The sequence below is a fragment of the Podarcis liolepis genome, assembly GCF_965112155.1.
Source record: "Podarcis liolepis genome assembly, chromosome: 6".
Lineage (NCBI taxonomy): Eukaryota > Metazoa > Chordata > Lepidosauria > Squamata > Lacertidae > Podarcis > Podarcis liolepis.
Genome location: NC_139559.1, coordinates 18,810,035 through 18,830,990, shown reverse-complemented (window position 1 = coordinate 18,830,990; position 20,956 = coordinate 18,810,035). Strand labels below are relative to the sequence as shown.

Below are 20,956 nucleotides of genomic sequence, written 5' to 3'. Positions count from 1 at the left end.
AGAAGCCACAGTGGGTCTCATTTTGGTGTTTTGAAAGGGGAAGAGAAGCAATTTCTTAAAGAGTGATTCACAGAACATATTCCTAGCTTAGAAGTAATTTGTTACCAAGATACAAAACCAAAGGAAGCCAAATCCATCCTTATTCCAGACAGCTCAATCTTCCTTCATGTTTACTCAGAACTACTTCCTGCTGTGCTCAGTGGGGCTTACCCCCAGTAAATGTGAATAATTCGCAGCTCTAATTTGGCAGGCAGATCTGGCATCCAGAATCCTGCAGAATACCACCAAACCCCAGTTCACTCTGGAGTTTGACTCTTGGGTCATTAAGACTGAAATACTATACATATTTACTTGGGAGTAACCCCATTGAACACAGTGAGACTTAGAATAAATGTACTGTACAGAGGATTGGACTGCACGACACAAATCTGAAATACTACAAGGTAAAGCTAATGTATGCATAAGGGGATGAAACTATCCATCATATTCTCAACTGCATTGTAAATCAGTGTACCATATTTTTCCGTGTATAACGCCCCTATGTATAAGACACCTATTTTGGGGGACTCAAATTTAAGAAAATGGGGGGAGATGGCACAGAGTTGTTGAGCTTTTTCTAGGGAGGATTGCTGAAAATCCAAAATCCATCTTTTGTCCCCTCACCAGCAGAAGCTGCCAATCGCCTGCCCAATTGTTGCAGCATCAGCCAATCAACACCAGCCCTTGACGCAACAACCAATAACACGCCAAATAGCCGCTGACAACCAATAAAACATCCACCCTATCCATGCATAAGACGACCCCCACTTTTTAGCATAGAAAAAAACCTGGTCTTATACATGGAAAAGTATGGTATTTCACCCCTATCATTTTACTATTTTGCTTCTAAGCTCTCAAATTTTCATTTTGGGACCTGATCTTGCACATGAATACTAACATGATTTAAAGATAGGTACATTGTTTGCCTCCGCATTAAGTGATAAGCCAATACAAATGAATAACTATGTCTAGTTAGCTGGAAATCAGGTGGGTTCTTCCAGGTCAATAAACTAGATCCTTGCAGTTAAAGAGCAGTTAAGAAGAAATGGTTGGACGAGATCCAGGGGTTCATAGAGCAGTGATATTCAAACGCCAAACCTTCAGGATAAGACTCATCTGCTGAAGAACCACCTCTGCATATTTGCCTTGGAACCTCTTATGTTGCAAAGGATTCTGGGGCAGTCTGTTTTGTTCATGCAAAGCTATGGCCGTGCCTCTTGGTCCTCCCCATCGCCCTATACAAATAGAATATGTTCCCCTGAAACTGCATATTGCAGAGGGCCTGTTGCGGAGGACTAACTTTATTTCTGGGAAGCTTGTTTGCCTTCTCATTGGGCCACTGCTGGAAAACTTCCAGGGAACAGGTTGATAACCACCGATTATAGGGTGTGTAACAGACCAACCACTTCAATATACCAAAGGAACCAGTACACAATTGAAAAATTGTTTGGTAATCTTTGCTTCCCAATCCCAGGCAGTCACTGCTGTCCAACAGGGTTGACAAAACTGGACGCAGTGCACTGGCTGTGTTACTTGAGTACGAGCAGTTTGCTGCAAGCCTGAATTGCAAGGGCTCATGTGGTAAAGCTGTGTACAGTATTTCCTCAGCGGAAACACAGCCATTATTTTGTGACTGTGGCCAAGTCACGCAACAGGTTCGCCAAGCGTGTGGTGCAATCCAGGCAGGCAAAAATGCCCAGATTCTTGAAAAAGAAACCCAATTTGTATCAGACCCTTGGTTGGTGTGTGTGTGTGTGTGTGTGTGTGTGTTCTGAAAATATTTCATCCAATTGCTATGGTGCACTTACCACACTAAGGACAAGGAAATTAACAAAAGGCTTTACGCCTTTTAGGTTTCACTCATGGGAAACTTACTAAGTTTCCAATGACTCATCCATATAATTTTTCTCTTTTCTACATTTCCAGCAATTGCTTCCAGTATTTTCCTTTGCCCCTTGAAAGGAGCCATACGTTCAGAAGTTGTTGCAGCTATCACACCAGTAATTTCGGCAATGGAGCTGGATTAAGACATAGCGAGTTTTATTTCCTTCTATCCTGTGCAAAAGAAAACAACCGTGAGACAATGACTGGTGTGGCATTTGGTTGCATATTCTGTTTGGATTTTCTGTTATCTAGCTTTGTGTTACTAACATTAGAGGGTGTGGAACAGAAGGACAGCTGTATCAGGTCAATCTAGCACAATCAGTATCCTGGAGACAAGAGGATGACTGCCGTATGTTTTCTCATAAATGTTCAGAGGATGATGCACACGAGAACTCAGGAGGGGAGTTATAAAGCCCCCCCCCCCAATCTCCTTTCTACGCCTAACCAGTCTGAAGGGAAATGGTGCTAAAAGCAAGCTGTGAGCTCCTGTTGGTATTGCATACACGATGGAACCGGGTATGAGACACTTTACATAATGAGCCATCTCGCAGAAAAGAGAAATCCCATCCAGCGACACTGGGGCTGTGCCTGACTGCCTATCAGGAAATGCTACTTGACTCAGCAGTAAGCGGGTGCTTCATTGAACGTAGGATGGAGAACTGGTAGTCCTCCAGAAGTTGTAGGACTACAACTCCCATCATTACCCCCCCCCGCCCCCAGCCATGCTTGCTGGGGCCAATGAGAATTGTAGGTTGAAATGCCCTGATTGAGAAGTGGCCATAGAAACAAGCAGCTCATTGCTGCAATTTAAATTATAGCTGAAATGCGCTGCTATTGCTTATCTTCAGAATATAATCCAAAACTGCTTGATGTGTCCTTTGTTTGAAGCTTGGGAGGTCAGCAAGTGGGGGGGGGGGTTTGCAAGAAAATAAAACATTCCTAAGCCTGCTTCAAATGTGACCCACAGACTTCCTAACTCCAGTACAAACAACGGGTTATACATCCAAGGATTAAATCTGGATCTGCGAGATGTTATAGTTCACAAAGTTTGGTAAAAATAAACAACAAAAGGTCAATTAACCGAAAGATCAGAATGTTGACATTCACAGTCAGTTCTCTCTTGGAAAACGGCCTGCCTCTTTACATTACAAATGGCAACAGCTGTGCCCAGTATGTAATTTTACACTGTTCTCCTTTTGGTTAACGATGCACGGTGTACTTCCTTTAAAAAATAAACAAATCTCCATTTCATGATCCCAAATTGTGCAACCTACTGGAAAGCAACAATCTTATCCCCCACCCCCTAATAGCAATGCTAATACAACATAATGATGAACCAAGTCCCCACGGTCATAATGGCTAAAAGCCCTTTGCGTGTTTATTTGTACAATGCCATCTCTCCCCAAAGCCTCCAGAAGCAAATGCCGAGATTAAAAAGAAGAGAGAGAGAAATCCTGTCGCTGTTTGCTCGGCAACAGGGCAGACGTGGAAACTTCCGTTTCAGCCGTCATTCCTGGTCTCTGAAGAGAGGCTCGGAAACATGCCGCTCCCCTGTGATGCGTTGCTTAACTGGGACTTTGTTTTCATTAAGAACTGCGCCCTCCTGTACATAATCCTCTCCTGCTCTTGCTTCAGCTCGATGTAGGAGCGCGAGAACGTGTGGAAGATGGACGTGACGGGAAAGGCCATGAGCAGGATGCCGCTGAGGATGCTGCTCAGGGCCACCACCTGGCCTGGGATGCTCCTGGGTACCATGTCACCGTATCCCACCGTTGTCATGGTGATCACGGCCCACCAGTAGCTGGCAGGGATGCTGGTGAACTCCTGAGAGTCCGCCATCTCGTTCTCGATCACGTACAAGAGGGGAGCGAAAAGCGCGATGGCCACGCAGAGGAACAACAGCAAGAGCCCGAACTCGCGGGTGCACCTGCGGGCCGTCAGCCCCAGAGTTTGCAGGCCCAGCGAGTGCCTGGCCAGCCGCATGACGTACAGAATCCTCAAGGCACGCAGGATGCGGAGGACCAGGCCCACCTTGTCCAGGTAGATGTTGCCGGAGGTCGGCTTCTTGTTGCTGCCCAGAGAAGTGCTGTCCAGCAGTAAGGTGATGTAGTAGGGGAGGATGGCGACGATATCAATCAGGGTCAAGGGGTTCCTCAGGAACACAAACTTGCTGGGCGCCTGGATGAGCCTCAAGAGGAACTCCAAGGAAAACCACCCCACGCAGACGGATTCCACTACGAAAATATTGTAGCACATCTGAGAACATTCGCCCTGGAGTGGGAGAGAAGGGGACTGCGTGAGCAACGAAACGGCTGGCAGAAAGGTTTTGCTAAGAACACAGAAGTTTGCCCAATGCTTTTAAAAAGCCACCTATGTGAGTGTATCTATGTGCTGCCTCTTCACTTTACAGGGGACGCGCAGGTTGTGAACGTGATCTGTGCGGGATGGATGTCTGCAACCCACAGTGGCGCGTCTGCGCACGCTGCAATTCGGTGCTTCTCCACATGCGCAAAGCGATTTAGCGCTTATGCGCATGTGCGACCGCCAAAACCTGGAAGTAACCCGTTCTGGTACTTCTGGGTTTCGGAGGTCCGTAACCCGAAAAAACGCGACCTGAAGCGTCTGTAACCTGAGGTATGACTGTATTATTTATGTATTCATTTTTAATTTTAAAATATTTTGAGGCCACCTTTCTGGGTATAAAGACTCTCAAAATGAAAAACTCTCAACAATACAACAGAGCGCTCCTTGCTGATCTGCGACTTATACTAAAAATGGGTTGAAATGCCATGTTCTGGCTGTTTTAAAGTGCTTCCAAATCACCTACATCCCACTTTTACCTGGTTTTCTCTTCCAAGGACATAACCCCATGATGCCTGTTTAACATCAGATGTTCCTGCAGCCATGCAGGGCAGCAGCTACCAGCTCGTGTCAAATTTTCCACATGATTTGCCAGGCCAGGTTATCCAAGTTTCCTCAGAGTTTACATTAAAAAAAACAAGAAGTTTATAGATTTATATTATAAACTGCCTTTTTATATAAACCATGCTAAACTTAGACATGGCCAGCTACACCCTTTTAACACATCTGGGCTCTGGACATTTGCTAAGCCCAGTGTGATCATGCCCTCACTTTCTTTGATGCTTGAGTAATTCTGGGGCGGTGACAGTAGCCCTGTGCTTAATATTGCTGTCTGCATAGCCAGATGTGACTGGCCCCCTGATCCCCAGGTGCCTGTTCACGTTGCTGTCTTAACCACACTTTGAAGTTGTACAGCTGGCATAGCTCATGTGGCAGAGAACGAGACTCTTAATCACAGGGTTGTGGGTTTGATCCCCACATTGGGCAAAAGATTCCTGTTTGGACTAGATGACTCCTGTGGTCCCTTCTAATTCTATAGTTCTATGAGTCTATTATCAAGGATAGGAAATCCTCTTTCTTTAATGTTTAGGGCCGCATACTAAGACAGACCAGGGTTGAAAGCAGAAGCAGGTGGAGCTGCCCCTTCTCTTTCTCTGCAGGGAGCGTTAACTCTTCACTCCCTGAAGCCAGTAGGAAGCAGAGAACGTCCTGCAACAGATACTTGAGGACCTCCAGCATAGAAGAACTCACCACCGAGGCAGTAAAGTCTTTCTCTTCCTCGATATGTTTCTTCACGTGCTACACTGAACACGGGTACAAGCTCTCTCCATATGCACAAGCGTTTGTGTGAGAGCACACTTGTTGATTTGCATAGCACAGATATTTGCATGCACAGGCTGTATGTACGCTTGCTGAATGGAGTATGTGAGCATCCCTAATGTCACAGCCCTTCAGGCAGTACCATCAACCCCCCCCTCAGTCTTCTCTTCTCCAGTCTAAACTTACTCAATTCCTTCAACTTTCTTCACGGGACTTGTTTTCCATATCCCTGACCATCATTCCTGCCCTCCTTTGAACCATTTTGTCTACATTTTCCCCCAAAGTACGGTACCCAGAACAGGACACAGGACTCCAGGCGACAAGGTCTTAGAGCAGAATCACTCGTGGCCCCTTTCAATTCAGTGCTAAAGCAAGAACCAAAGGGCTGATCTTAAAGATACCCTAATGCACATTTCTCCCCCACCCCCTGCCATCCACATCTAGCCCTAGAGGGTCGCTCCCCTAGAGCAGGCATAGGCAAACTTGGTCATCCAGATGTTTTGAGATTACAATTCCTATCATCCCTGATCACTGGTCCTGCTAGCTAGGGATGATGGGAGTTGTAGTCCCAAAACATATGGAGGGCCGAGTTTGCCTATGCCTGCCCTAGGGGGTCCCTACACTGCCCTAGGTGTATGCACTGTGGTTTGGCCAAGCATGTACCTATCTCCCTTCCTACTGGCTCTTGTGGCAATAGTGCAATGTTCCCTCTGGTTTTTGTCAAGGCAGGAAGTGAGGCAGAAGTAGAAGCTGCCCACCCCTACCCTAATGGAAGTAGGAACGGGCCCTGGTTGTTTGGTCGTGATCATGGGGCAGCTTTGCAAATGAATCTCCAAGTTTGTTATTTCACCCATTTTTTTAAAAAAACAGCTTTGCATGTCCACATATACAGTGGTACCTCGGGTTACATACGCTTCAGGTTACATACGCTTCAGGTTACAGACTCTGCTAACCCAGAAATAGTGCTTCAGGTTAAGAACTTTGCTTCAGGATGAGAACAGAAATCGTGCTCCGGCGGCGCAGCAGCAGCGGGAGGCCCCATTAGCTAAAGTGGTGCTTCAGGTTATGAACAGTTTCAGGTTAAGAACGGACCTCCAGAACGGATTAAGTACTTAACCCGAGGTACCACTGTACTTGGTTTCTGCGATGCACTGATGGCTTGCAAAACCATCACACCAACTTTCCTTCCATTTAGATGGCTTCCCCCCACATGCCTGAAGACAGCTCCCTACGCATCTTAAAATCAACTTACTCTCTCCTCTTCCTCTCTTAAGCCAGGCATGGTGCTGATGGAAAGGTTGACGGCAGTGATAGTCACAAACAGCACCGATAAACAGGCAAAGACCTTCCCCGGAATCCCAGACTGAGGCCTCTCCACCATGTCTTGCAACCTTTTCATGCAACGCCCGGCTTTCGTCTCCGCCACAGCTTCGCACTGGTTTTCGCCGTCCGCGAACTCGTCCTCTGCTTCGTTCATTTCCGCAATCTCCTCCATTTTCTGCAGGTACCGTCTTTTGCAGCACCACTCCAGGTTGTCTTCCTCGATGCCCCAGTACAGCAGCTCCTCCTGAAACGAAAGCGCGCACATCTCTCTCAGGAGCCGGAGCTTCCCTGCCCGTAGGAAAGTCAAGATGGTCCTAAACGCCCCGGGGTTACGGTCGAAAAAGAACTCGTTGCAGGTCACGTCGTAATCGTCGCAGATGTTGAGGATGTCGTCAAAGTTGTTGCAGAACTTCAGCTGCCCCAAGCGGGTCATGGGGAACTCATCCAGAGTGGTCCATGGGAGCAAGTACTTGAAGCCACCCACGTTGATGATGATGTGATGCTTCCGGTCTTCCGGGCGAATGCTTCCGTATAGTTCTTCCGAGGGGTGGATGAGTTTGGCCCTTTGGTAAAAGACTCCCTTGAGCGTTTCTGTCTCAGCAAAGAAAGGGTGGTTGAAGGAGGCATCCGAAGCACAGCTCAGGGCGCTGTAGTCATAGTCCGAATTTTCGCCTGGTAAGAGAGTCATCTTGGTCACCAGGTGGCTTCACATCCCTTTGCTGCTCCCGCTACAAGATTTCTGCAACGGAAAAATAAACAGACATTTCAGGGTCTCGGTTTGTGTGACATTCCCCATGCACTGCGTATTGTTTATACAGTGGTACCTCGGGTTAAGAACTTAATTCATTCTGGAGGTCCATTCTTAACCTGAAACTGTTCTTAACCTGAAGCACCACTTTAGCTAATGGGGCCTCCCACTGCCGCTGCACGATTTGTGTTCTCATCCTGAAGCAAAGTTCTTAACCCGAGGTACTATTTCTGGGTTAGCGGAGTCTGTAACCTGAAGCGTATGTAACCTGAAGCGTCTATAACCTGAGGTACCACTGTACAGCCAATGGAAGGGATGAGAGAGACAACAAAGCAGTGTGTGCACGGAATGAAGTGTGAAGCCTACAAAGAGGCTATTTGCGATGAGGGCATATTGATGGTTTGATGCGGGAAAATAGGAGGTACCGATGAAATGGCAATGGATGCAGGAGGGGATGAAAGCACAGCCATCTGGGCCCAATGGTGGTAAGAAAGGTGAACCTGCCATTACCAGAGGCAGCCACTGGGCGGCAGCCAATAAAGATGGCAGGACTGGACCATGCAACCTGTGTGCTGGGAGAATCGCTTACAGTGGGTAGCTGTGGACTACAACTCCCATCATCCCTATTACCCATACTTGCTGGGGATGATGGGAGTTGGAGTCCAACATCATCTCGTTGGCTACCGCAGGGCAAGGTATATTGCAGGTTTGAGTGGGCCTCTTGTGTTTTCAAGATGTTTGGATCATTTCACCTGTTATAGCACCTACCAGCGGTATTACAGCATCTTTCTACGAAGGGTTCTGTTCTCTGGAGGTGGAGACTAAACCGCCTTTAACGCCTTGGTCCTTTGCATGAAGGGCTGTGCTGCCATCAATTCAATTTACGAACAAATACAGCACCAAGCACTGCGAGAAGTGAAGTTACAGGGAATCAGGCAGGGGGCCTTCTTGGTGGTGGCGCCCACGCTCTGGAACACCCTCCCATCTGATGTCAAGGAGATAAATACACAGCTTTTAGAAGACATCTGAAGGCAGCCCTGTATCGGGAAGTTTTAAAGTGTTTGGTTTTTTTTATGTTTTTATTTTATGGGTTGACCCAGAATTGCTGCGTCAACCCAGCCAGATTGGTGGGGTATAAATAATAAAAATTATTATTTGTTTAATTGAGAAAAAGTTTACTGAATAGCTTCCTTAGTCCACAGTGTTGCAGTGCTGCTTCCGTGCGTGTTCACATGAGAACAAACCGGATGCATAGAGACCATATTAAGAGCGGCTGAATTGGGAGACGCATATGCAATCCTATGTGTGCCTACTTGGGAATAAGCAGCACTGAACACAGATTTCTCTGTAAACATGCATAGGCACATCTCCTAAGCAACTAATCAGACTCAGCAGGATGAAGGATCCCCCCCCCCCCGACTATCAAATTTAGAAAGCTGTGTGATCAGTCCTCTTATCTGCAAGAATCCAAGACAATGCTAGGCTAAAGAGACCAGAGACATTTGCCCTTTCCACAGCCAGAAACAGAAGCAGCAACTTCAGTGTTAACATTCCACTCTTGATCGTCTGCACACACCCCTCCAAATTCCCTCTGCAGCATTTGGATTTCTGCAGTGCATCTCTGATGTAATCACCGAACTTGCAAAAAAGGGATTGTTACTATTCCATGGTGCAAGCAATTTTAGATTCACTCCATGGATGAAAACGGGTTCTGCAGCGAGTCATAAAAGTCTGAACAGACGTCTGGAACGGTCTTAGCTACCGTTTTATTATTTCCACCCACCACCCTAGCAAAGCATCTCCTGGCGCAGTGTTAAGCATCAATATAATGAATGGGCTTTGCCAAAAAAAGGCATTGCTACAGGAAACTGAAGCTATCTGCTGTTTAAGCAGTCTGAAGGTCTCACTGAAAGACTTTTCCTTCGGGAAGAAAAATCAATTGATGATACCTGTATGTTGCCTCCAGGTTTCAGAGGGAGCTTGCTTCTGAGTAGGGATGGAGGAGGGATTTGATTCAGCTCACATTAAAGGCTGAATTTACCAAATTCACACTTTCTGAAACAAGGACCAAAACACAGGCATCTTTCAAAATTCACACATACAGTGGTGCCTCGCAAGACGAAAATAATCTGTTCCGCGAGTCTCTTCGTCTAGCGGTTTTTTCGTCTTGCGAAGCAACCCTATTAGCAGCTTAGCGGATTAGCGCTATTAGCGGTTTAGCGGCTATTAAAGGCTTAGCGGCTAAAAGGCTATTAGCGGCTTAGAAAAAGGGGGGGGAGTGAAAAAAATTGCAAGACTTGCAAGACGTTTTCGTCTTGCGAAGCAAGCCCATAGGGAAATTCGTCTTGCGAAGCGCATCGAAAAACGGAAAACCCTTTCGTCTAGTGGGTTTTTCGTCTTGCGAGGCATTCGTCTTGCGGGGCACCACTGTATCTGAATTTTGAGATGCAGTTCTCCAACCAAGTAAGTGGGAATATTAGGTGAAAATGTGCTTAGCCATGGAAACAGCGAACAAAAATGCATAATATTAGGAGAAATTGTTTGCAGAAATGTGAAAATTAGTCAAAACTGCATACAAAGATGTGTTCATTAGGAGAATTTCGCCCTAAATTGATGAAGAATTTCGTAATGATTTTAAAAAAAAGAGTTAATCACAAATTTAGGATTGGAAAAATCTCAAACTTGACACATCTTTCCATCCCTACTTCTGAATAACAGCTGCTGGAAAGCTACAGAAGCATGGCTGTAGCTGAGTAACAGAGTAACTGCTTTTCATGCAGAAAGTCAAAGGTTCAATCCCTGGAATCTCCAGCTAGGGCTGGAAAAGACAACTGCCTAAAATCTTGGGTGGGCTGCTGCCAGTCAGTGTAGACAGCACTGAGGTGGAAGGACCACTTATCTGTCCCAATAGAAGGCAGCTTTCTATGTTTGTATTATGTTGATGCTGGGCTGGGTGTGATCCAAGGGAGCTCTTCTGATACAGTGGTACCTTGGGTTACATACGCTTCAGGTTACATACGCTTCAGGTTACATACTCCACTAACCCAGAAATAGTACCTCAGGTTAAGAATTTTGCTTCAGGATGAAAACAGAAATTGTGCTCCAGAGGCGCAGCAGCAGGAGGCCCCATTAGCTAAAGTGGTGCGTCAGGTTAAGAACAGTTCCAGGTTAAGAATGGACCTCCAGAACGAATTAAGTTCTCAACCCGAGGTACCACTGTATACCACTGCTTTATTTATGTACGCTACACTCAGTTAAGCTCAAAGGAAGTTTAGGGTCCAAGAGATTGTTCTTCCAATAGTTGAAACATACCTTAAACCTCACCACAAAGAGCTCATTTCCCATCTCAAGGCAACCTCACAAATTCTGATTTGGCAGATTTAAGACCTGCACACTGACAAGGTCACCTTAAACTTTTGCTGCTCACTACAAGGCAGACCTGAAAGGCATAACAAAATGAGTCCATCAGCATATCCAAGTTTTTACACTATCTGAAAATAAATATTATGCTTAACTATCTCACTGCAGCTATTAACTGGAGCGGGACAATTCAGTACCTAAAGACCAGGGGAAAATCAACACACGTATTCAATAGTGGTCAAAATTTGGGCTTTGCAGAAAGTCTATTATGGACTCTATTAAGGAGCAGAAATACATTTTGCAGAAAAACTATTTCTTTTCATAAGGTTGCTCTGCAAATACAGAAAATCCACTCTGCTATAATTCCAACTACAGAGCTATTGTTGCTGGATGTTGATAGGATGGGAGTGTGACCATTTCCCCTGCAAATTTATTTCAGATAGGCTACATCCTCCTGCAGAAATGGTTACCAAGCTGAAAAACAGCTATTAATATGTACCTCAAGCACTAGAGCAGTGAAATGCTAAAACACATGATGATTTTCAGCAACAGAAAACACCACAAAGAGCAGACAAACGAGATGAATCAGTGATGAAGACAACTAATAAAGCTGGTTTTAACAGAAAATCTAGCTTAGAATAAAGTATCAGTATGAAATTCATTCACCTTCCCAACTTCAATGCACCACACTGCTCAAACTGAGAGAAAGCATCCGACACGAAACAAGAGTGTGATACCGGAGGCAGGAGAACTGATGTCAATAATATGTCATATCAACAATACGCCGCGTTTATCACAAAGATTGACACAGATAGCTGTCACTCAATTGATTGCAAGGAAAACAACAGAGGGGAAATAGACCTGGGCTTTCAAAGGTGCACAACTGCAGAAGTTCAGTTGTTCCAAAGCGCTTCTGTCCCCACAAGCAAAGCAAAGAAGTCTTGTTTGGGGATGTGAAAATAAAAGAGCTATGGGGTTTTGCACATGGAATCCAATGCAGTTATGGTACCAGATGCAGTCAACGTTTCCAAAGCACCCAAGTCATACCCGACAGTCTGCACCAAGTGATAGATTGGATTCAACCTGCTGTAGTGGTGGGGCTCCATAACTGCAGTTTGGAGAGGCTTGCCTTGGGGCTGTGGGAGGTGGAAAAGAGGGAAATGAGGGGAACGACCCAAAATTAAAGCTACAGCCCCATGCATGCTTTGGAAGTTTATCCCACCGAATTATTGGGGAGAGGGAGGCTTTTGCTTCTCAGTAATCATGCCTAAAATCAGACCACATACCGATGGGACAGCGGGGGCGGAAAAGAAGCCGGAGCAAGCGGATCTTCCCCAAAAGATAACAGCGTTCTCAGACACGGTGACTGATGTAAGAGGAATGTGTGGATAATTTTAGGGCGATCAAAATATTTCACCATTATTCTCATCATCCCACACCATTCTACTACCAGCTCCGGTAGTTCTTCAAGTGTCCCTGTGGCCGAAAGTCAAAGCAGACCACACGCATTAAATCTGGATTAACCCCTCGCTCCGTATTCCAATACGGAAAGGGTGGGGCGCGCAAAGGGGACGGGGCGACAACAACACGCCGGCACTTTCCCTTAAATCTCCACGCTGGTGGTCTTGAAAAAAGAGTAATCGCCGTTAAGGGATCTCTAAACCTGGATTAGGAGCTTTGAGCCCGGAATGACCGATCCCGGAATGACCCAAGAGCTTGTAGCGGCGGCGGATCCGGATACCGGATTCCCCAATCCGATCCGCTGCTTTGCTTCCCGGAACTGAAGAAAGTTCCCCCCGAGAAACTTGCCCGGGAAGTTCGGCGAGGAGCTGCGCGCCTAGAAGATCGCCTGTCGGAGGAAAGCGAGGAGAGGGAGGGGATCCGCTCACTTACTTGCAACAGCCGCTTCGCTTCTCCTCCTGGGCGGGCAAAGCAGGTGGAGAAACAGCCCGGGAGTGAGCAGCAGCGCTGCTAACCAGGACGGAGACTCCGGAGCGCAGGCGGCGGCGGCGGGGCTGAGCCCACGGGACGCCCTCGGCTGGCGCCCTTTGGAAGGAGAGCGCACGGGCATGGCAACGGCGGCTCCGGCACCCAAGGAAGCCCGGCCTGGGGTACGGCTCCCGCGCAAGAGAGGCGGAGGCCACACCCTGCACACGAGACCGACGCGTGCGCGACCCTCCGCGTCCGCCCTTTGGCGAGGGCGGTAGCCGGCGGCCAAGTGCGCCCTGCGCGCAACGGGCGCCGGGACGCGCTTGCCTGCAACAGGTCTGCACGCCCCGACGCGCATCTCAGTGGACGCGTGCTCTTGCTTGGCAGAGAGCCAGCGCACGTTTCTCGCATCCAGGTCTGTACTGTACATGCAACAGGAACGCGCGCGCGCGCACACACACACACACACACACACACACTGCAACAAGTGGGCGTGCAACTTGCATCCCCGCGGAACGTGAGCATGGAAGAAGCAAATACCACCTTTCCAGGCTGGAGCGCCGCTCCCACCAAGGAAACTCTCGATTCTCTTTCCGCGGGACGCGCATCGAGTGAAGCGTTGCAAAGAAGGAAGACCCAGCGGCAGGGCTTCGACTCCGGCGTGTGCGCAGCTCTCTTTCTGCCGCATGCAATTAAGGGGAAAGTGCATCCCTCGTTCCGTAGATCGCCTCCATAGCGTTCAGCGGCGATATATTTCCGCAGCTAATTTCCCCTTTAACGACGTGTGCATCTTTTTTGTAACCCGCCTCCAGTCCACTAAGCACGTAAAGGCAGGGGGATCCGTGGAATAAACCGGGAAGAGGAAGAGTTTGCAGTGAACCATAGCAGACACACGCGCAAACATACGCACACGTGGTCGTGGAGACACTTTTGCAGCAGCACGCGTGTGCGCCTCGCCGTATATACTAGGAACGAATCCCCTCACTCGCAAACGCCTTTTAGGCTAGATTTTTTTGTGTGCGAGGCTGCCGGCATCTTCCACCCCAGCCGCGGGCCCTACCATACTCCGGAAAGCAATTTCTGTAGGACAGCGCCCCACACACCTCTCAAATCGCCGCAGCGTTTTTAGTGATGCAGTTCAGTTGCGGCTCCCCTCCCTGTGCAGATACGTGGTATTCTGCTGCGTGGAATAGGATCCCCTGGTCCGTCTAGCTAGCCTAGGATCTGGGGAAAGCGGGGGGTAGCTCGAGATCTGCTGGTAGGGTGTTTTGCGGTAGATCAACAAGGATTTCTGATTCCTGTGTTTAACAGCGCGCACACACACACACACCGTTACAACACTGAAACGAGGAAAGAAGCGTGGCGTGGGGAGATTGCAGGGAGTGGATTTTTGTGTGGGAGGCCGTTTTGGCGGCGCTTCTAACATATTCCTGGGCTCATCATCTTTTTAAATTCTAAGTGTCTTTTACCTGGTGGATAGATAACAAGTTGATGGATATAATCTTGTTAAAATAAACAACCCACCAAAAGTTGGCCCTCCCAACTAGAGAGTCTACACAGTGACTCTCCAGGCAAGAGTCATTCTCGGGTATACTTGGACAGGGACTGAACCTGCGACCTTCATACATTCAAAGCGTGGGGTTGTTTTTTTTTAACCACTGGCCCACAGCCCCTCTCAGACACAGCACTGATCCACTTTTAATACAGAGAGGTTTGCTTCCAAGAGCCATGCACTGAAAAGTAAAATGATTCCTTTACGCCGTTTCCTGAATAAAATCTCTGTCCAAGGTAAAGGTATCCCTGACCATTAGGTCCGGTCGCTTTCAACTCTGGGGTTGCAGTGCTCATCTCGCTCTATAAGCCGAGGGAGCCAGCGTTTGTCCGCAGACAGCTTCCGGGTCATGTGGCCAGCATGACTAAGCCGCTTCTGGCGTACCGGAACAGCGCACGGAAACGCTGTTTACCTTCCCGTCGGAGCGGTACCTATTTATCTACTTGCACTTTTGACGTGCTTTCGAACTGCTAGGTTAGCAGGAGCTGGGACTGAACAACAGGAGCTCACCCCGTTGCGGGGATTCAAACTGCTGACCTTCTGATCGGCAAGCCCTAGGTTCTGGTTTAGACCACAGCGCCACCCTCGTCTGCAAATATAGATATTTACTCTGCAGAAACTCTTGCAGTCATTGTGGACTTGGGCCACTAGGTGACGCTGCATTGCTGTAGGCTGACTTCTTTGCTGGACAGAGAGATTTTATTATTAAATGAATTGATTTTAGAATGTTTTTCAATTAATTGACTGTGATTTTATGTAAACTCTGCTATTTTTTACTGTTTTTAGCTGCTTTCAGCCCGGCTTTGGCTGGGGAGGGCGGGATATAAATAAAATTTTATTATTTATTATTATTTTCTCATGCATTTCTTCTTGCACATGTGTTGCTTGCCATGCTCCTATTTATAATATGACCCTTTATTTTGTTAAAAAGCCCTTGTATCTTACTTTCGACACATGCTGAGGCAACCTAAGGCTATATTTTTAAAAAGAACAATTTTAACAAAGGACAAGGGCTGGGGGAGAAATCTCTTGGACAAAACCCATTCGAGACCATTAAAACTGAATGAGAATTTGCTTCTTTGGCAGCTCAAAAAGAAGTTTCAGAATTAAGATCTTCCAATTAAACTAGCACAGGAGCTTTGGAAATGGCACACCGCATGAAATTTCTTTTGCTTTCCAGGAAATTGGCAGAACTTAACGGTGTATTGAGGAACGTGACCTTTGAGTTATTACTATTTTTTAACTGGGGGGGGGGGATTAATTCAGGTTTTTTTTAAAAGGCCATCCATGAGTGCTGAATGTTGATTCTGCAGCTGTGGGCTTGGACCAGAATCCAGAAAACTTTGTTCCGATTCCCAAATATAGAGCAAGTTGTTTATGCTCATTGGATAGGCCTGTTCCTTTGACAGAGGTACCGTTGATGCAACATACAGGAAGCAGCCATATACTGCGTCAGGCTATTTGTCTGTAGGTTCCAGTTGTGTCTTCTCTGACTGACAGCATATTTCCTCCGGAGCAAGAGAAAACAAGCCCTGTGAGGTTGGTTAGGCTAAGAGACTGACTGGCCCAAGGCCACCCATTGAGTTTCATGGCATGTCAGGGATTTGATCCCTGGTCTCCCAGGTCCTGGTACAGCATTCTAACCACTAAACCACACTGGCTATAGAATATACAGTGCATATTTACTTTACTGGTTTGGTGGCTCAGGAAGCTTTTGGAACTATGTATGTCCAGTCTAGGTGCCATTGCCAAGCTTTGCATTCCATAGCCCTTACTACAAATCATACAGGTTAAGGGTTTTGATTTTTGCAGGACTAAAGAGCTTATATGGGATGCGGGTGGCGCTGTGGGTTAAACCACAGAGTCTAGGACTTGCTGATCAGAAGGTCGGCGGTTCGAATCCCCGTGACGGGGTGAGCTCCTGTTGCTCGGTCCCTGCTCCTGCCAACCTAGCAGTTTGAAAGCACATCAAAGTGCAAGTAGATAAATAGGTACTGCTCCGGCGGGAAGGTAAACGGTGTTTCCGTGCGCTGCTCTGGTTTGCCAGAAGCGGCTTAGTCATGCTGGCCACATGACCTGGAAGCTGTCTGCGGACAAACGCCGGCTCCCTCAGCCCATAGAGCAAGATGAGTGCTGCAACCCCAGAGTCGGTCACGACTGGACCTAATGGTCAGGGGTACCTTTACCTTTAAAGAGCTTATATAAGCACTGACCCTCTTGTGACACATTTTTCTCAGTCTGAAGGCTACACATGAAGCATGGCAACTTGTTTTTTTTTTTTAAAAAAAATTGTAACAGGATGTTGAAATATGGCCCGTTTGATGCTAGAGTGCTTCTGTCAGTGTTTTGCAATATTGTTTGGGCAGTGTTCCATACCCCATACCATCACCAGTGAATTCAGGTGGAAAAATAGATGCCCTAAAGATGTTGAACAGAGATCCAACCACCTCCGTAAATTAACTGCATATTAAACTTTCAAGGGATTTCCTGAATAAATGAACTGGTCTGTCCTCCTTGAAGATTTCGTGCCAGAAGAAAATTTTAATCCCCCTTTCATTACTGTTTGTTGCTTGAGGGCTACCGTACCTTCTGTTCCTTTGACTCCTGAAGCTGAAAGCTTGTTTTACCAGCTCCCTGGTCCTTGCAGATAAAACCAGCGTCGTTCTGCAGTCAGCAGCGACGCTGAAGGTGGAACAGGGTGATTCCAGCTTCGTGGATCCTTGGCATCCTTTTTATTCCACAAGCAGAAGGGGGGGACTGTTTTGTTCTAAGCTTAGTGGCTTCTGTAAAGCCCAGTGGTGAAGACTTCTAGATGTGGGATAGATGCATAATTGGCCTTGCAAATTATTTATTTTGAAGCATTTTCACCTCTGCCCCTTAAGGCAAAAAAGGCTCCCAGTGCAGCTTACACAAATATTGATAAGAATAAGACAGTCGCTGTTCTCGGCCTTCTAATCTAAAATACACAACACAAAAGGAAAAAGGATTGAAGAGGGAAGAGGAAAACTAAGCAGGCAGCAAACTGTTTCAGCTTGGGTTGCCTTATTGAAAGCTGGAGAACAGCCACCTACTTTTAGGGGTGGCCAACATGATACTATCCAGGCATTGTTGAGCTACAGGTCTTACCATCTCTGACCATTGGCTATGCAATGGGAGTGTTGAGAGCTGCTACCTGGATGGTTCCACATTGGTTACTATTTTAACCCTCCCAATAAGGCAGCCTTAGCTTATTTTGCAAATTCCTCCCCACCCTCTGCCCCACCTCGCCCTAGTGACCAGCCTCTTATGTTTGCATGCAAACCAAATGTTCTTTTTTGACTTCCTGAAAGCTCAAGCAACTTTCAGAAACACTGAAAGCCCTTTTTACTGAGAGCAGGTTTTAAAGGGAAGGTTGATGATTTGAAACACTTTATGTTTTGAGCAACTAATTGAATTGTAATGGGGATATAGTTCATTGTTGCATTTTAATCATGTTGCTGTTGCCTCCAGCCTATGCAACAGAGCTGGCTGCAAATACACAATAATGAATAAAATACATAGCCGTTTGGATCTTCGCGGTACAGGTGATGTAAACATTTGTTGTAAAAGCGAGAGAAAAGCAGGTGCAGAAAACCCCAAGCATCTCTAGAAGGCTCAGTGAAAAGCAAGGGGCTATTCGTTTAAAATATTAATAGGCTTTGTCTCCAATAAAGACAAAACAAGAGTATTTACAGGAATGGAAGCTTACGAAGCCATAATACGTTTCAGGGAATTGCTTTTTGGAGGGGGCGGTTCAGGATTAGTATGTTATGCAGCAGGGAAACAGTTATGACCCAAGCTAGTGGGGGGCGGGAATGACTGGAGAAGCCGGTCCCTGACGTGTTTTCAGATCATCTCCAAGTCTGTAATGAAAGGAAAGGAAAATATTTGAAGGGCTTAAGGTTTCTTGGATGTTTTCTCTTATGGGAGTAGCCAACATGGTGCCCGCCCATGAAGTCAATGGACTCCAACTCCCATCAGCCCCAGGCAGCATGGTCATTGGTCAGGGCTGGTGGGTGTTGTAGTCAGCAACATGGCGGCTGCCCCTGTGCCACATTCTGAAGAGGCAAGCCATTTTCTGGTTTGAATGTTAAAAAGTCAATGCAACCCAGAAAAAGCAACCCAGAATGATGGTTCTCTGTGCAGCAAAGTTTAAGAACCATACCAGTTCTGTTGTTGTCTTTAATGTAGAGCAGGTTTCTGAGTTACACCTGGCTGCTAATTTGATTTTCTGCTGCTGTTCCTTCAATAATTCACAGTGGATATTGTTACATGTTTCCCAGGGGCAGGGGGATCATTGCCTGCTCTGAGTCCCACCAAGTGCCCAACTCTCTGCAGCCAGCCTCGGTGTGTCATAGGATGATCCCAGCTAATAGCAATGTGTTGTTGTTGTTGTTTAGTCGTGTCCGACTCTTCGTGACCCCCTGGACCAGAGCACGCCAGGCACTCCTGTCTTCCACTGCCTCCCGCAGTTTGGTCAAACTCATGTTAGTAGCTTCGAGAACACTGTCCAACCATCTCGTCCTCTGTCGCCCCTTCTCCTTGTGCCCTCCATCTTTCCCAACATCAGGGTCTTTTCCAGGGAGTCTTCTCTTCTCATGAGGTGGCCAAAGTATTGGAGCCTCAGCTTCAGGATCTGTCCTTCCAGTGAGCACTCAGGGCTGATTTCCTTCAGAATGGATAGGAACCTCTGCCTGGTTCCCTGTAACTTCACTTCTTGCAGGGTGGGAACCACCAGAAGGCCCTTGGTGCTAGACCTCAGTGTCCGGGCTGAACGATGGGGGTGGAGACACTCCTTCAGGTATAGAGGACTGAGGCCGTTTAGGGCTTTAAAGGTCAGCACTTTTACATATACTTGCATGTACACTTTGTCCTACTATATGCATTTCTCTACACCAGAGCTTTCCAAACTCTGTGTCACGACAAATTTATGTGTCCACTGCAGTGTGCAGGTGCGTTGTGCAAATGCTCTCCGCGCTCCATCTGGGGCTGGAATAGGGTTAGTTTGACTGCATTTTGCTAGCAAAACTGAATTTCTGTGTCGAGATATGATGCATGTCTAAAAAGCTTGTCACCAACATGAAAAATTTGGAAAGCTCTACACATTACTTGGCTGGAGGTCTGTGTTGAGAGCTAGTGTGGAGACTAGGGGCTGGGGGACTAGGGTCCAAATTCCCACTTGACACTGGGTAACCTGGGGCCAGTCACTGCCTCTTGGACTAACTTACCTCACAGGGTCATTGTGAGGATAAATGGGGGGGGGGGGAAGAGGACCATGTACGCCAACACGAGCTCCTTAGAGAAAAAGGTGGGATATTAACGACTTAAGTTAAATACTTAAATATAATTGCAAAATTCAGAGAAGTGTGAAGTTTGAAGGGTGGCGGTGATCCAATTCACATATTGTTTCAGGAAGCGTGAATTAGGTAAGTTTGCTTTCAGATGTGAACTGAATAAAATTTCTCCCCCATTCCTAACTTAGACTGCTATTCTTTTTTTTGGGTGAACTGCTTTGAGCATACAAGTATGTGGAAAATGTGCCGAATAAATTAACTGAGTACGGTTAAGGTGCTTGACCTGGCAAAGAGTCACACCACTGAACCTGGAAATTTTATACTCGGAAGGGCTGCTGGTTTGTAGGTTTAGGTTTGTGCATGTATGTGCAGTGGGGCCTGAGACCCATGCTGGAGCCCGAGAGAACAAGATTTCCCCTTCTTCGCCCACCACAAGGGCTATTGACTAATGCATAGTTCAAGGTTCTCTTTAATTGGGACCACAGTTGATTTTGATTTTTTATACAGCCCTGTTCAGGGAAGTTTTTAATGTATGACATATTAGTGTAATTTTGGTCTTTGTGGAAGCCGCCCAGAGTGGCTGGGGAAACCCAGCCAGATGGGTGGGGTACAAATAAATTATTATTATTATTATTATTATTATTATTATTATTATTATTATTAACCCACTGCCTTGGCGAACATCTTCAGGAGAAGATAAGGCAAAGGAGTAAACCCTACAAAAAGCCAGAGTGAATTCCCTAAAACAGTTGGATGGTGCCTTTTACGCCTCCTTCCGGCAACTCCTGCAGCCAAGCTGGTGCCAAACATATTGCTCTGCTTTCCTTTGGACCGCATCAGAGAGGTCAAGTGGGGGTCTTGTCATCTGGGCAGCCCAGGACCTCCACACACACTGCTCAGGCCCACTGCCCAAATGACCCTGGGGAGGTCACTTCAGGGCTGCTAACGCAGCAAAAACAACATGGAAGGCAACAGTTATGAGTTATCCATCTCGGCAGCCACAGTGGGCCCTGTGATTCTTTGGCAGTTTGGCATGCGCCCCTGGATGCGCACTCCATTGTCTCCCAAGACAGACGGACGCCAGCAACAGCAACAAAATACCCACAGGATGCGCCACTTGAGCATAAA

General features: G+C 46.9%; 1 protein-coding gene and 1 long non-coding RNA gene across 6 annotated transcripts; one reads left to right on the top strand and one right to left on the bottom strand.

The window, feature by feature from the left end:
- Positions 1-593: 593 nt before the first annotated feature.
- Positions 594-2,112, top strand: LOC310709172. Its single transcript, XR_014527385.1, has 2 exons — positions 594-1,807; positions 1,857-2,112. It is a non-coding gene; the product is annotated as an uncharacterized lncRNA (long non-coding RNA).
- KCNG1 (potassium voltage-gated channel modifier subfamily G member 1) lies at positions 2,059-14,518 on the bottom strand. 5 transcript variants are annotated; one of them, XM_083508130.1, is made up of 4 exons: positions 12,929-13,386; positions 10,988-11,114; positions 6,857-7,666; positions 2,059-4,194 (listed from the first exon to the last, which is right to left on the bottom strand). In XM_083508130.1, the coding sequence occupies exons 3-4, from the start codon at positions 7,613-7,615 to the stop codon at positions 3,424-3,426; spliced, it is 1,530 nt and encodes a 509-aa protein (XP_083364256.1). In that variant the 5' UTR covers positions 7,616-7,666; positions 10,988-11,114; positions 12,929-13,386; the 3' UTR covers positions 2,059-3,423. The 5 variants fall into 5 exon arrangements, with proteins under 5 accessions (XP_083364256.1, XP_083364255.1, XP_083364254.1 ...); XM_083508129.1 differs by lacking the exon at positions 12,929-13,386 and adding an exon at positions 12,322-12,864; XM_083508128.1 differs by lacking the exons at positions 10,988-11,114; positions 12,929-13,386 and adding an exon at positions 13,508-14,518.
- Between the last annotated feature and the right edge of the window lie 6,438 nt (positions 14,519-20,956).